The sequence below is a fragment of the Benincasa hispida genome, unplaced genomic scaffold (assembly GCF_009727055.1).
Source record: "Benincasa hispida cultivar B227 unplaced genomic scaffold, ASM972705v1 Contig533, whole genome shotgun sequence".
NCBI classification, from domain to species: Eukaryota; Viridiplantae; Streptophyta; class Magnoliopsida; order Cucurbitales; family Cucurbitaceae; genus Benincasa; species Benincasa hispida.
In genome coordinates this window covers 132,833-150,175 of record NW_024064906.1, presented here as the reverse complement: position 1 = coordinate 150,175, position 17,343 = coordinate 132,833, and the positions used below count along the sequence as shown (strand labels likewise).

At 35.7% G+C, this 17,343-nt stretch overlaps 1 protein-coding gene across 1 annotated transcript; it reads left to right on the top strand.

Annotated features, from left to right (window-relative positions):
• Positions 1-10,164: 10,164 nt before the first annotated feature.
• LOC120069640 (DNA repair protein RAD5B) lies at positions 10,165-16,682 on the top strand. Its single transcript, XM_039021422.1, has 18 exons — positions 10,165-11,253; positions 11,386-11,519; positions 11,632-11,764; positions 11,865-11,918; positions 12,277-12,426; positions 12,555-12,706; positions 12,793-12,877; positions 12,979-13,182; positions 13,372-13,515; positions 13,606-13,758; positions 13,971-14,038; positions 14,165-14,287; positions 14,375-14,474; positions 14,664-14,776; positions 14,935-15,511; positions 15,592-15,663; positions 15,736-15,834; positions 15,956-16,682. The coding sequence occupies exons 1-18, from the start codon at positions 10,411-10,413 to the stop codon at positions 16,076-16,078; spliced, it is 3,327 nt and encodes a 1,108-aa protein (XP_038877350.1). The 5' UTR covers positions 10,165-10,410; the 3' UTR covers positions 16,079-16,682.
• The last annotated feature ends 661 nt before the right edge of the window (positions 16,683-17,343 follow it).

Genomic DNA, 17,343 nt, shown 5'->3' with positions numbered 1-17,343 from the left:
GGATCTCAAGATGGAGTCGATGTACTTCAACTCAGTATCGAATTTTGTAGATCAACCTGATGGGATAAAACCTATAGGTTGTAAATGGATCTACAAGAGGAAACGAGGTGCTGATGGGAAGGTGCAAACCTTCAAGGCTAGATTTGTGGCAAAAGGTTATACCCAGGTGGAAGGAGTCAACTATGAGGAGACTTTCTCACATGTTGTCATGATGAAGTCTATCTGCATCCTTCTATCCATTGCCTCATATTATGACTATGAGATATGGCAAATGGACATCAAGACTGCCTTTTTGAATGGTAATATTAAGAAGACCATTTATATGGTGCAGTCCAAAGGATTCATAGCCCAAGGTCAAGAGCAAAAGGTTTGCAAACTGAATCGGTCCATTTATGGGCTGAAACAGGCATCTCGGTCTTAGAACATTTGATTTGAAACTGCGATCAAATCGTACAGCTTTGACTAAAACGTTGATTAGCCTTGTGTCTACAAGAAAATCATCAACAATTCAGTAGTTTTCCTAGTGTTGTATGTAGATGATATCCTACTCATTGGGAATGATGTAGGTTTATTGACATCAGTTAAGAATTAGATAACCCAAGTTCAAATGAAAGATTTGGGAGAGGCTCAGTTTGTTCTTGGTATTCATATCTTTTGGGATCGGAAGAACAAAGTGCTAGCGTTGTCTCAGGCATCGTACATTGACAAGATATTGCTCAAGGACTCAATGCAGAACTCCAAAAGGGGCCTACTGCCTTTTAGGCATGGAGTTACATTGTCTGAGGAAATGTGTCCTAAGACACCTCACGAGGTTAAGGAGATGAGACGGGTCCCTTATGCATCTGTCGTTAGCAGTTTGATGTACGTGATGTTGTGTACTAGACCGGACATCTACTACGTTGTGGGGATAGTCAGTAAATATCAATCTAATCTACGACCGGGTCACTGGACAGCTGTCAAGAACATCCTCAAGTATCTTCGAAGAACGAGGGACTACATGCTCGTGTATGGATTTAAGGATTTTGATCCTTACAAGATACACAGACTCTGACTTTCAGACTGATAGGGATTCTAAAAAATCCACTTTAGGCTCAGTGTTCGCTCTTAATGGAGGAGCTGTAGTATGGCAAAGTAATAAACAGGGATGCATCGCTTACTCCACGATGGAGGTCGAGTATGTAGCGGCTTGTGAAGTTGCTGAGGAGGCCGTTTGGCTCAAGAAGTTCCTGACTTATCTAAAAGTTTTTCCAAACATGTCTAGGCCCATCACTCTTTGTGATAATAGTGGTGTTGTGGCAAACTCTAGGGAGCCTAGAAGTCACATGCGCGACAAACATATAGAGCGGAAGTATCATCTCATCTGCGAGATAGTGCATCGAGGGGACATGATAGTCACGAAGATCATTTTGGAGCACAACATTGCTGACTCGTTTATGAAGGCTATGACGACTACAATTTTTTAGGGTCACCTTCACAGCATGGATCTACGGGACTGCCTGCGGCTGGACTAGGGCAAGTGGGAGTTTTTTGTACTGGGCCTTAGTGCCCTGGTTTATTGTTTTGTACTTGTTATTATCTTGTACACCCACTCGCTTTATGACAAATGGGAGATTGTTGGGGTTGATGCCCTAAACTCTCGTAAGGTTCTGTAGTTTGTAAACAAATGTATGAATAATCGTTTATGATGTAATAATGTGAGATATTTTCTTCCCTGTTGTCTATGAAATCTGAGATATTTTATTTGCATTTACCATAAACCAATAAACTAGGATCCCTGGTTATCGTTGTAACTTAAGCATGTATGTAGAGACATACAGGTGGATCATGCATTAAGTGATAACCAAAATGGTTTGTAGTATATGGATATAGGAGGGAAACCTTATCATGGTAACAATACGGATACAGCTCGCTTTGTAGATAGTTACAAGTGTTGTGAGTGCTACAAATGGTCTGATCCTGATCATTCATGTGGAGACATGCGAGCGGAGGTGTCCTATACAAAGGAGTTTGTATAAGACCAAACCACGAAGTGTTTAATCTCGTAATCTAACGTCGTTCATGACAGAGACTTCATTTCACTAGGATGACCTTAGATAACATGACCTTAATCCTGAGTGAGTTGGAAACTACTGCCTATGAAGGCGGTCCTTTGATTTGCATGGGTGCGAGTGGCCAGAATGTCGACTCAAACCTACCACTTTGAGGATTCGTTTATTTGAGGAGCTGAGAACTCAGCTACACAAGATGGAATTCACTCCTTCCCCGAAGCAGAGGTAAGTAGATAGATTGCTCCCTTAAGGGCTAATTTCGAGACTTGGACAATGTGGTGCCATACACCTTCTCATGGCCTGAGAGGTGTCCACTTATAGTAGGACTATGATGTATTGTTCATTAGAGGAATTAGTGGTACTTAAGAAGTTAGATGTAACTACAAGGGCAAAAAGGTAAATTGGCATAGTTATACTTACGAGCATCTGTGAAGGGTTATCGTGCTGTTGATTGATTATATATGATAGACATAGAAATATATCTGTAGTGAGAAAAATGCAGCTGTCGGTCTTTAATGGAGTGCTCGACAGTTAACAGATGGTGGATCTCATGACTAAAGAGTTTAGTCAGCTATTCACGTTCTGTTGAAGCTTCAAGCTACAGATCTATAAGGTCCCCTTGGTAGCTCAATGGATTCAAGTTAAGAATAAGTTTTTAGGTCAGTTTGAAGTGTTCAAATTGACAAGAGGGAGTTTGATTATATATGATATGATTAAATTGGTTCAATTATATGCGATATAATTGATATGATGTATGAGATACATTAATTGTTGGAATATGATATAAATATGATTTATATTAAGTAAAGAAGAAAATGACTATAGTTTGAATGCTATATATGATGTGATATTAAAACTATAGGTTATAAATATAATATGATAAGTTAGTTATTATATTTATTTATAATTAAAATAATTATACGTTAATTGTAGGTGGTTTCTCCTTTAACCGTGAGTGAAGTGGGAGGTTGTTCAGTTTTCATAACTGAAGGATAAAATTAAAAATGTTTTCATTTTGCAAAGAATCGCTTCATAAGTCGCACGACTAATCGTTTAGCTAACTAGAGACTATACAATAGCCTTCTAAGCAAGAGACTAAACGATCGTGTAGGCGTCTTTGACTAAACGAACGTGTAAAGTTTTACTAAACGATTGCGTGGCAAGCAAGATTCACTAAATGATCGATCAAGCAAATTTTTCCTAAATGATCGTGTACTTGTTGTGTTTAAGTAAACGATCAAGCACAAACTCTATATGATAGACAGTATCCTTCTCCCGCTTGCTTGGTCCTATAGTTCGATCGTTGTTTCCTCCTTCTCTCTACCAAATCCAACAAAGCCCAAGCCTCCTGGATTCTCACTTCGAGAATACCAAGGTTATTGAGTGGTGGTGTTCGAGAGATTACTTGTTCATGGAGAAGTTTGTTCGTGATTGATTAGACAATTGACTAGACTATCGTAGAGACGACGAGAGGTTACTGGTCCAAGTCTTCACGAGAGCGAGAGGTCTTTAAAAGAAGAGTTCTTCAAAGGTATGTCTCTTACCCCTTTTGTTATTAGTTATTATAGCATGTTGTAATTTGTTAGAAAATGCATAACTAGTTTGTATATTTGTGAATGCTTGTAATTCTGTCACGATGAATTTGGATCGATCGTGCTTCCCTCATGGGTTCTCTTTGATAAGAGCTCCTTCAATTCTCTCTATTGGAGTTTTTATCCGTTATTGGTCCATTGGAGTTCTGATCGTTGATTTATGTTCGTTAACTGACTGTTGAGGATTTTTTCTGTTATCAGACCTTTGAGGTTCTGACCATTGGTTTTCATTCGTTAACGACATTTTACATCTTTTGACTTTTTTTCTTTTTTCCTTTTTTTTTTTTTTTTTGTAGAAAACAAACATGTGGACTATGGACCTAATTATTTTTTTTTTTTGTCCTTTCTCAAGTGCCCTTAAAATAATTACCCAAAAAAAAAAGATATTATATTTTCACTTTTGTCAAATTTCTTCCGAGAAAGCGCAACGTTTTTCACTGCCAATAATAGAAAAGATTTATTGTATACAATGAAATGGCCTATAAAGTCTACAACCGTATTCTTCTTCCTCTTAAAAAAAAAAGTATGTAGCCTCATATGTTATGAACTTAAGGAGCACAACGGGAATACGAATCCCAATAAAATATAATATTGAAATAAATATAATAAATAAATAAATATTAAAATAAATTAAACATAATATATAAATAAACAAAATTAAATAAAATAATAAATATAAAATAAGAAATTTCTCTAAATTCTCCACTTTCTCCAATTTTTGTGGACATTGTCCAACGTGTATGTCTTTCAAAACCCACCAAATGCCACTATTTATAGGCAATTTGGCAAGTAAGAGGTGGATTACATAGACATGGACAACACATGAGGTAATGAATAAGTGGCGCATGGCCAATGGATACTAATAATGAGCATCTACATTACACCTAATTTAACATATTTATAATATTCCCCTTTAGATGCCTATTATATATGAAATATGTCTCGTTAAAACCTTACTAGGAAAAAACTCATTGAAAAAAAAAATCCTAGAGAAGGAAAAGTAGTACATATTTCATATAATTTAATACTCTTAAAAAGTATATTTACTCCCCCTCATGGAATCACTTAAGATCTTTGAGTCGTCGCATTCCAATGTTGTGCACTAGTTTTTCAAAGGTTGTGGTAGGTAATGCTTTTGTAAATAAGTCTACCAGGTTATCTTTCAAACAAATTTGTTGTATAGTGATGTCACCATTTTCTTTAAGATCATGAGTGTAGAAAAGCTTCGATGAAATATGTTTTGTTCTGTTTTTTTTAATATATCCTCCTTTAATTTGGGATATGCTGAGTCATTGATCTTAACCATGCACATTCTCAACTAGCCTCGTGAATTGCAAGAATTTCAACATGATTTGAGGAAGTGGTTGTTATTATCTATTTCACCGATCACCATGATATAACAATTCCTCCACATGTGAAAAGATAACTTGTTTGAGATCTAGCTTTGTGTGGATCAGATAAATATCCAGAATCTGTATAACTAACTAGATCAAAATTTGATTTATTTTGAAAAATCGTCAATCGAAGAAAATGAAGTATATGCTTAATTTCGTTCCAATGTCTTTTTGTTGGAGAATAACTATATCTTGCTAACAAATTTACTGAAAATGCAATATCTAGTCTTATATTATTAGCAAGATACATCAGTGCACAAATTGCACTAAGTTATGGTACTTCAAGACTAATAAGTTCTTCATTATCATCTCGAGGTTAAAATATATATTTCTTCACATCTAGTGAACGAACTTCCATTGGAATGTTCAATGGATGTGCTCTGTCTATATAAAATATTTCCAAAACTTTTCCTGTATAAGTGACTGATGAACAAATATCTCATATACTAAATGCTCAATTTGCAAGCCAAAACAAAATTTTGTTTTTCCGAGATCTTTCATCACAAATTCTTTCTTAAGATATTCTATTGCATTTGAAAGCTCTTCAAAGTCCCAATTATATTTAAGTCATCAACATATACAATTATAAAAGAAAATCCTAATTGTGATTTCTTTATAAAAACACATGGACATGTGGATTATTTTGATATCCTTCTTTCAACACATATACACTCAGGTGATTATACCACATTCGTCTTAATTGTTTCAATCCATATAGCGATCTCTGTAACTTTATTGAATATAATTTCTGAGAATTTGATTTATATGTTTTAGGTACCTTAAACACTTATGAGATTCTCATATAAATATCATTATCAAGAGATCTATATAAATATGTTGTGACTACATCCATAAGATGCATATCCAGACTTTCATACACAGTCAGACCAAATAAAAATCTTAGTGTAATTGCATCCACAATTGGAGAATACGTATCCTCATAATCAATACCAGAACTTTGTAAAAAACTTGTGCAACTAGTCTTACTTTATATCTTGTGACCTCATTATTTTCATTTCTTTTTCTCACAAATACCCATTTGTATCCCACAGGTTTGACATCTTCTGGTGTTCGAATTACTGGTCTAAAAATTTGATTTTTTGAAAGTGAGTTTAATTATGCCTCGATTGCTTTTTTCCACTAAAGCAAATTTTTTCTATGTTAACATTCTTCAACAGATTTTGGTTTAGAATCCTCATTTTCATATATAATATCAAGATCAACATTATATGCAAAAATCTTGTCAATAACTACATGAGTTCAATTCTATTTTTTTTCCTGTCATGACATAGTTTATTGGAATCTCATTATTATCTTTATGTATTCCACCTTCCTCATTAGTGATGTCATGAATTTCTTCATGGGTATTTACATCCTCAACCAAGTCTTCTTGACTATTAATTATTTTTCTTTTTCGAATATTGTTACCTTTGGAACCCCTTAGTCTACCATGCTTTTGGCATGTTCTAGACTCATTAGTGACAACTTGCTGTGTTGGGATATTAGTTTTCGATGAAATATTTGTAGTTGGTATATGTGACTTGGTTACTTTCTTTGCGTCTATTAATGCATCTGGTAGCTGATTTGCTATATTTTGCAAATGAGTTATCTTCTAAACTTCAAGTTCACATTGATCTGTATAAGGATCTAAATGAGACAATAATGATACATTCCATGTAATTTATTTTTCCAATTTCTTAATTCCTCCCCCTAATGTTGGAAAATTTGATTAAAATGACAATAAACAAATCATGCATTAAGTACATCACCCGTTATGGGTTCAAGATATTTGATAATTGATGGGGAATCATATCCAATATATATTCCTTATCTCCTTTGAGGACCCATTTTAGTACGTTGTGATGGAACAATTGGAACATGTACTGCACATCCAAAAATTCTCAAATGAAAAATATTTGGCTCATGGTCATAGGCTAATTGTAATGGCAGGTACTTATGATAAGATATTGACCTAATGCGTACAAGTGACGCTGCATACAAGATAGCATGTCCCCATACAAATGTAGGAAGCTTAACTCTTATAAGCAATGGTCTAGCAATTAACTGGATGATGGGGAATCATATCTAATATATATTCATAACCTCCTTTTATGAATGATGCTGCTAAACCATTTTCTATATGAACATGAGCTACATAATGTTCAGCATTTATCTCAATTGACATACAATAATTATCAAAAGCTTGGGATGTAAATTCACCAACATTATCAAAACGAATGGTCTTAATTGTATAATTAGAAAGTTGTGCTCTTAACTTAATTATTTGAGCAAGTAATCTTGCAAATGCAAGATTTCAGCTTGATAATAAGCACACGTGTGGTTGGATGTGTCTACTGATACCATTAAATATCTAAATGGTCCACTTGGTAAGTTAATAGTTCCATATATATCACCATGAATTTGTTTTAAAAATGCAGGTGATTCAGTCCCTAGTTTGACTGGTGATGGTCTAATGATTAATTTGCCTTGAGAGCAAGCATCACATGATAATTCATTAGATTGAAGAATCGTCTAGTTTTTCAATGGATGTCCATTTGAATTCTCAATCATTCTTCTCATCATTATAAACCCTAGATGACTTAATCTGTCATGCCAAATTGTAAATATGTATGGATTCATGAACTTTAGGTTTATTGTTGCATATATTTCAATTACTCGTATATGAATATGATATAATTGAGAAGATAAAGTAGACAACTCTTCAAATATATGTTTTTCATATGAGACAGTAGATATTATATAAAGATACTCCATATTATTCTTTCTATCAGTCTCAATATGATAACCATTACAACATATATCTTTAAAACTAAGTAGACTTCTCTTTGATTGACTAGAAAATAATGCATTGTCAATTGTAAATTTTGTTCCTCTTGGCAAAATAATATTTGCTTTTTCAAACCCTTCACTTAGGTTTGCAGAACATGATATTGTATCGACTTTTGCTTCCGGCATTTGAAAATATTTTATACTTGTAAGTATTATATGTGTAGTTGCACTGTTCGCCAGATAGATATTTTTTACTCATTTTTTAGTCATCCAACATATGAAAATGATCCAACTTTCTTCATTAAAAGAAAATAATTATAATAAGAGAAACAACATTTGGAATATACAAATGTTAACATCTACTGAGAGGAAAAAAAAAATGGAGATGAATAAAAAAAAAATAACATTAAGTCTAGATATTTTCAAAGTCAAAGGAAATACTCAATGTTCCATCAATTATGCTGATTCTCTTAAGAAGATTCAAAGAAGTTAGTCACATCCAAAATTGTCATATGAGATAGGTCAAATATGTCATTATCCTGGTATGCAAAATTTGCTTACACATTTTTCTCTTTTTCATTCCGGGATATTTAATAGAGATCAACTAAGTGTTTTGACATCAACATGTACATGACCAATGCCCAGTCATTCCACACCGGAAGTATTTATTTTCAACACTTTTTGAACTTTTATCTTGTGAAGCTTTTCCTTCGTGATCATTATTTTGTATGGTTCTTTTGAAATTTGGATAATTATAACGGCCACACAAAAATAATAATTATTTATTCCTTTTCCACGGTCACGACCACGACCACAACGTCGACCACGATTACTATTAAAATTCATAGCATTTACTTCAGGAAATGGTATCGTCCCAGTTGGTCGAGATTCATGATTTTTCATTAATAACTCGTTATTTTTTTCGGCCACGAGAAGACATGAAATTGGTTCAGAATATTGTTTAAAACTTGTCTCTCGATATTGCTGTTGCATGAGCATATTCGAGACATGAAATGTAGAAAATGTTTTCTCTAGCATATCAAGATAAGTAATTTTCTCTCCGCATAATAACAGTTTTGAACTGATTTTAAATAATACATAATTGTAATCACTTATTGATTTGAAATCTTGTAGCCTCAAGTTCATCTACTCATAACGAGCTTTAGGAAGAATGACTGTTTTTTTATGATCATACCTCTCTTTTAAATTTTTCCACAAGATTGGGGGATCTTTTATTGTAAGATACTCCATTTTCAATTCCTCATGGATATGATGACGAAGAAAAATCATAGTTTTTGCTTTGTCTTAATTGGATATCGTATTTTCTTCTTTAACAGCCTCTCCAAGATTCATGCATACAGATGGATTTCGGCATCAAACACCCATAACAAATAATTATTGTCGTTAATATCAAGTGTGACACATTCTAATTTTGTGAGATCTGTCATGGCAACACTATCATAAAATATTGTATTTATATTAGAAATTTAATAGATATTAAATATGCAAAATAACATTAAATTTATTAATTATAACAAATAGGAAAAAACCGACATACCTTTAGGATATACTTTTAGCGGGAAAAACAATAGAAGCTCGTGTTGATAACCTATTATGAACTTGAGGAGTATAACGAGAACACAAATACCAATAAAATATAATATTAAAATAAATAAATATTAAAATAAATCAAACATAATATATAAATATATGAAATAAATAAATAACAAAAAGAAATAAAATAAAAAGGATGAATTTCTTTATTTTCTCCAATANAAATAAAAATAAAATAAATTTACAAAATATAAAATAAGAAATATCTCTAAATTCTCCACTTTCTCGACTTTGTCCAATGTGTGTCTTTTAAAACCCACCAAATGTCACTATTTATAGGCAATTTGGCAATTAGGGGTAGATTACATAGACATTAATAGTGTGTAATATTGAAAAACATGGATAACACATGGGGGGAATGAATAAGTGACCATGACCAACATACACTAATTATGGGCATCTACATTACACATAATTTAACATATTTACCATATTACCATTATTTTCATTATTATTATAGATAAGGGCTATAGTATTGCTTGGTCAAAGAATTTGTTTATTATGGAATGAGCACAATATTGGCGTGGCTAAAAATGAAAAGAACACAAAACAACCTCACTTTAGATGGCAACCTTATAATGAAAAATCCTAAGTTAATAAACAAGGGAAAAAAAGTAATTACCGGTTAAATGGCAGAAAAGAAAACAAAAAACCCAATGAATATTTGCAAAATCTAATAACATAAAAGAAAACAAAGATTTTTCGTTTTTACCATTTTGCCGGGTTTTCTTTTGTTCCCGCAAAATTTTTGGCGATTAGCACAGTAATCGGCGTAGACAGAGAAGAAAAGACCGCGAAGTTGAGCTTACAAATACCGGTTGGCGCCAAAATGAAGTCATGCTCTTATAGACAAAACCCGAACCCTTCCCCCTTCAATCCACACTTCCATTTCCCACAACTTCAAATGGTTTGACGATTTCCCACACTCTGCAACTTTCTTAATCACCCTTTTCACCAAAATACCCAAAACCCATGGAGCCATACAGCATTCTGGAAGAGAAAGTCAAGAAGGTTCGATCTGCGGTCGGCCCCAACTTTCCGGATTCCTTCATTCAACGAACGCTTTTGACAAACGGCGGTGACCCAGACGAGGCTATTAAATACATTCTTGAAAACCCTGGGTTTTTGGCCAGGCCTCTGTCTGTTGTACGGACGGTGACTAGCACCGGTGCTCGAGTTTCATCTCAGTTCATGCAGGATGATTATATGGAGTCTGAGGAGGCTGCGAAACCGACTGTACAAGTGAAGGAGGAACCGGGTTTAGGGTTCGATGATAAAGACTGCGAAACAGATGAGTTTCTTAAACAGACAAACGCGAAAGTAATGAGCGATGAGGAGTATAGCAAGATCCTTAAGGAAAATCAGGCTGCAGTGGGGGTTAAACCGAGTGCGAAGATTCAAGTAAAGGATGAACCAGTTGAGACGATTAAACATTCTGGCGCTAACACAAATGCTAAAGTAAAAGAAGAATCGGATTTGGAGTTTAAGAACAGAGTATTTGCAAAAGAAGCAAGCTCTGGCACTGAAAATTTTGCAAAGTCGGTTTCAAGCAAGTCAAGAATGAGTTCGGTTGATTCAGGTTGCATGCAGAAGAATGGGACCTTGTCTAATGATGGGAAGTGCAAGATTGATGATAGGGATTTTCCTATTGAGCCTGATTGGTTTTTGGTGGGAAGGACAGTGGTCACTGCCATGTCCACCACGAAAGGGAATAAATTAGCAGATAATGAAATTGTTAATTTTGTATTTCCATCTTCAAGTTCAAGATTCAATGCACAATGGATTGTTCGCTTCTCAACTAAAAGAAATGGAGAGGTATGTGATGAGAGTAGTCTTAACTTTGAACCATTTCATTCTCATGGGATTTCATTTCATGTGCAATATATGTGTAGGGTGCTAGATATTCAATGTGTCCTGATGTTAAATTTTTGCTGTGATCACTTTTAGATTGGTCGCCTACCAATGGAGTGGGCTAAATGTGTAGTTCCCCTTGTCGACTCCCGGAAAGTTAAAATTCTTGGACGGTGTATAGCCGCACCAGGAAACCTTCACATAATTCAAGAAATTCTTCTATACGTTAGGTACAGTAATCTTAATTTTTCTCTCTTTATTTATTGTGGGGCTTGGATTCTTAATGTAACCTCAACTGGATTCAAAACAGCTAATGGAATTCAATGGCTATTTGTTTGGCAGCTTTTATATCCATAGTTCGGTATTCTCGGACATTGATACAGTTACGTGGAAGTTGGAGGCTACACACATTGACTCTACAATTTATCCTCTTCTTACCCTTTTCAAATTACTAAAAATCACACCATACCAGAAGGTTATCACTCATTAAAAGTTATTGTTCATATGCACATAATATAGTACGACTTCTTCAATTTTTTAGTCCACTTTCTCATTCCATGTTCTGATCTTGCCAGGCTGAATTTACACCAGAAGAACTTGATTCAAGGAAGCGTCTGCTGAAGCTTGAAGTATGTTTTAAAGTCATGGTTTCATTATTTTTGTAATTGAAATTTTTGTACCAATTATTCTCTGATGGTACGAATGGTATAGTTTTCATTTCCCTTGTGTTTGAGTACATGCATCAATGTCTTTAATTAGGAGTGATAATGAGCATGGTTTTCTAAATTAGTGGTGGAAAAATGTGATTATGCTAATATTGAACTGATTCTTAACGTTCACATAACCACATCTTTCTGCTTTAATGATAAAAGATCTCTAACTTTTTGGATGGTTTAAACAATTCGGCAAAACTCATGCATACCATCTTCAACCAATCATCTTCAGCAGCTCAGGCTTGGAATAATAATTGATTATCTGTTAAAATAGGATGATCCAGATGAATCGGCATCAATGCTACCTATTGTGAAGCGAAGAAAAGGTTCTCAGCAATTTGCAGATCAAAACAAAGATGACCAAACTCTTAACGAATCATCATTGACTAAGATTGTTGGTGCCGCAGATATGTATAATTTGGATGTAAGTCACATGAGAATCTTATTCTATCTTTATCCATGAGTTGTGATGAGCAAGGTTTCATTTATGGCGGTTTCACTCTCAGGGTGCGTAGTTGTACTTATTGGAGGGTGTTTATATGAATTTTTCAGGAAATGGGGCCTCCACGTACACTAACATGCGATCTTAGGCCTTATCAGAAGCAAGCTCTATTCTGGATGTCTGAGTTAGAGAAGGGAATTGATGTTGAGAAGGCTACACAAACCCTTCATCCATGCTGGTCAGCCTACCGCGTCTGTGATGAGTAAGCTTCTTTTACTAAAAAAAGGAACTCCTTGATTTTGGTGTCATGTTTGGAATGAAATGAGATGCATTGTTTACAATTTGTAGGAGAGCAACCTCAATCTATGTAAACATTTTCTCTGGGGAATCAACTACAAAATTCCCAACTGCAACACAGATGGCCAGAGGAGGAGTAAGTATAATGCCATTATCGATAAACTTTACGAAACTTATTTCATTTATAGGAAGGTAGGATATAGTTGATATTTTGCTTGACTAGGTGATGTATTGTAGATTCTCGCTGATGCAATGGGGCTTGGAAAGACTGTTATGACAATTGCTCTTATACTTGCAAGGATGGGTAAAGGATGCCCTGATGACCAAAAGCCCGCAGTGAATAAGAATGTTACCACAGAGAGAAAAAGTCAGAAATGCACAACTAAAGCAAGTGGTGGGACACTTATTGTTTGTCCAATGGCTTTGCTAGGCCAATGGAAGGTACACATCCTCCTTTGAAAATTCATGACGTCCTTTTGTTTCAAGTCCAAAAGTTGGATTAACTTTTACACTCGGTGATGGTGAAAGAAATTATGTGTACCTTCCATTGGCCTACCAATCTACCACACTGAACAATAAAATGAAATAGCATTTTTTTGAACTTGATCTTACCGAATTTTGCTACCACAGGAGGAACTTGAAATACATTCAGAGCCTGAAAGCATTTCCATATTTGTTCACTATGGTGGTGATAGAACCAACAACCCAAAGGTGCTATCAGGATATGATGTTGTATTGACAACGTATGGTGTCCTAACATCGGCCTATAAGAGTGTGAGTTGTTTATAAGCTAATCTCAACTTCATTGTATATGTTGATACCAATGTTGTTCACTCTTTTATGGCCTATTCACTTCTGATTCAGGATGGAGAGTTTAGTATTTACCACAGAGTTGATTGGTACAGAGTGGTGCTAGATGAAGCCCATACAATTAAATCATCAAAGACACAAACTGCACAGGCTGCCTTTACACTGAACTCATATTGCCGATGGTGTCTTACTGGAACCCCCCTCCAGGTTGATATTCTCAACGTTTTCTCTAGTATTTTATTGGTAACATCCTACTTGGGCATATGTGGCTTATGAAACAAATGATATTGTCTTTCTTTCATATTTATTTTGTTTGATAGACTAGGCATCTTTTATCCAATCTTTTTAAGGTAGTAAAACGGAATAAATCGCAAGATAGATTACTAGCATCTTATTCAAAACCGCAATTCTTGCTACAGAATAACTTGGAAGACCTTTTCAGCCTCTTATGCTTCTTGCGAGTGGAACCATGGTGCAATTGGGCATGGTACAAGATGACAGTTTTAATACTCTCTTTTTCAGTTCACCATATTTTAGTTTCAAGTTGGACTGCCCATGTTGGTTGATCATGCTGAATCTTCTTTCCCCTCCTTGGAATTTTGGCTTTGTTTAGGTGGAACAAGTTGATTCAAAGGCCTTATGAAAATGGTGATCCTAGAGGCTTGAGATTGATCAAGGCTATCCTGAGGCCACTTATGTTGAGGAGAACTAAAGATACAAAGGATGCAGAAGGAAGGTAGTTCTTACATTCTTGCAACATTTTCCTAATTTATAGTTCCCACAAGGATCTAAAAGCATTTGACATTTGACTCATCTGATGTAGGCCTATTCTTGTTCTCCCTCCTACTGATATTCAAACCGTCACATGTGAACAGTCTGAGGCTGAACGTGATTTCTATGATGCACTTTTTACGAGATCAAAAGTAAGTTGTTCCAGAGTAGACTGCTCTTCAGTTAATGCTGAACTGCGAGGCAAAAAAAGATATAACACCATATTCCCTTTTGTTGTCAAGTTCACAAGAAGATTAGTGGCTATCAATAAAAAATCTCAAAACAGACAGATGGCTCACCCTAAAATATTTAACTCATTATTCCTTTCTTTGAATCAACAGGTACAGTTTGACCAGTTTGTTGCACAAGGGAAGGTTCTTCACAACTATGCAAACATCCTCGAGCTCTTGCTTCGACTTAGGCAGTGTTGCAACCACCCATTTCTTGTAATGAGGTTTGTATGGGCAAAAAAAAAAAAAAAAAGAGAGAGAGAGAGAGAGAGAGAGAAAGAAAAATGAAAAAAAGAAAGAAAGAGTAAACAGAAAAAATGGTCTATTTTCTCCTGACATTCTATTGCAAACATCTTGATCATTTTGGTTTGATAAAATGCAGCCGAGGAGATTCACAACAGTATGCCAACTTGAACAAGCTTGCAAGAAAGTTCCTTGAATCCAACAGTAATTCTTCAACAATGGAGCAGGCTGCACCAACCCAAGCATATGTCGAAGAGGTAGTTGAGTGCATTCGGCGAGGCGAAAACACCGAATGCCCTATATGTATGGAGTTTGCTGATGATGCAGTGCTCACCCCGTGTGCTCACAGGATGTGTAGGGAGTGTCTCCTCTCAAGCTGGAGAACCCCGACATGTGGGCTCTGCCCAATTTGTAGGCAATTGCTAAGGAAAACTGACCTCATAACATGTCCATCCGATAACCCTTTTCGTGTGGATGTTGAGAAAAACTGGAAGGAATCTTCAAAAGTATCAAAACTTCTGGAATGCTTGGAACAGATTAATCAGTCGGGTTCTGGTGAAAAGAGCATTGTTTTTAGTCAGTGGACTACATTTTTTGATCTCTTAGAGATTCCGTTGAAGAGGAAAAGAATTGGATTCTTCAGATTTGATGGGAAACTGTCGCAGAAGCATAGGGAAAGAGTTCTAAAAGAGTTCAGTGAAAGCAAGGAGAAAAAGGTATAATATGAAACATAGTACTCTGTTTTAAGACTTTTTTATTCAAATTTCTAACTCCATTCCCTCTGTTCCAATTTCAGGTGATGCTAATTTCTCTAAAAGCTGGTGGGGTTGGATTGAATCTAACCGCAGCTTCAAATGTCTTCATAATGGTACTTCATCTTTGAGAAATCTAGTTTTTTTTCCCAATCAATTGTATTTTAAATTTGGTGTATGATCTTTAGGATCCATGGTGGAATCCTGCGGTTGAGGAACAAGCAATCATGAGGATCCATCGTATTGGTCAGAAGAGGACAGTCCGTGTCAGAAGATTCATTGTCAAGGTGAGACCAATTCTCTCTTTCTTCTGTTGCATATAAAATTTTGCCGTCATAAAAGAAACAAGTCAAAGGTCAAGAGTCAAAACTCTTAATTTTTGTTGATGTGAATTGACTACGTGGATAGGACACTGTGGAGGAACGCATGCAACAAGTTCAAGCCAGAAAGCAGCGGATGATCGCCGGTGCCCTCACTGACGAGGAAGTTCGAACGGCCAGGATTGAAGAGCTCAAGATGCTCTTTAGATAAACAAATTACTCGTAAATATTATATTATTGCAGTGGGCCTTTCGCAAAGACGCCCAATTTTTGTAAAGTCGGCAGCAGGCGAACAGATTAGCTTATATTAATTTGAAAAAGAAAAAAAAAAAAAAGCCTCATTTTGTTGAAAGTCTTATCTTGAAAACGATATACACATGGAATATTCCTATTTTTGAAGAATATGAGTAAGGGAACAACTTAGAGTTAGAGATGAGACAGCGATTGGCCATCCATTGCAAAATTTAATAATGTAACGAAGAAAGCTGAACGCGGACCATACACGTGTAAAGAATCAGTTAAGTTTGAAATCTTCCATGATTGACTACACCCTTAGAATAGTGAACACGAATCCCATGTTTCCACGTGGAACATGGAGATTTCAGCCTTCAGGTGTCAGATATCGAAACCAAAGGACAGCATTTTTTTTAGAAGAGGAAGCAGTCAATTGACGTTGCCATCTCAACATTTGAATTTTGACCACTGACCCCTTTAACGAACCCTTAAATCTCCTGACCCAAATCTGAGACATCTCTCACTCTCTAAACTTCTTCAACTCTTGTGTTTACCCACCCAGATCTGCAGAGGAAAAAGAATGGCCGATGCAAAGAGAAAAACCACTGCAGGATCCCAGAGCCAGGTGCCGACACGGCTGCAGAGCCAGGCTCCGGCATCGATTGAGATAAAGCGGGCGCCGAATTGGAACGTGGCTATACCATTGTTATCCCCTCTTGTATCACCGTCGTGTTGTGGGAATTCAGGGCAAGAGGGAGCGTTGTTAATGGCTGAGAATAAGGCGAGGGAGGAGGCCAAAGGGCTAACCTTTAACAAATGGCAGCACCCTGCGGCTCCATTTTATTATGGGCCAGTCCCAAGGGCCACCCCCTTTGTGCCTGTGTGAATATTTCCCTTCTTTCTTTCTTTCTTTTTTTCTTTCTTCTGCTTAATCCATGAAACAATTTGTATGTATTAAGTTGCTCTGGATTGACTTTTCCCATTTCGTAATTGTAAACAAAGTTCTTTTCTTTTTATGTTTATTTACGCTCATTTTCTAATGATGGGGGGAAGAGAGAAGAGGTCAAATGGGGCTTCTGATGAACAAACATTTATTAATTCTCATATACCTTAACACATCTCATGAGGATTTGAGTAAATTTGCATAAATTTGGTTCCAATCCTCTAGCAATTGGAGTTTGGAGTTTAGTGGAACATTTTTCATTTGTGGATCCCTCCTTCATTATCTCTTTCAACAACTAA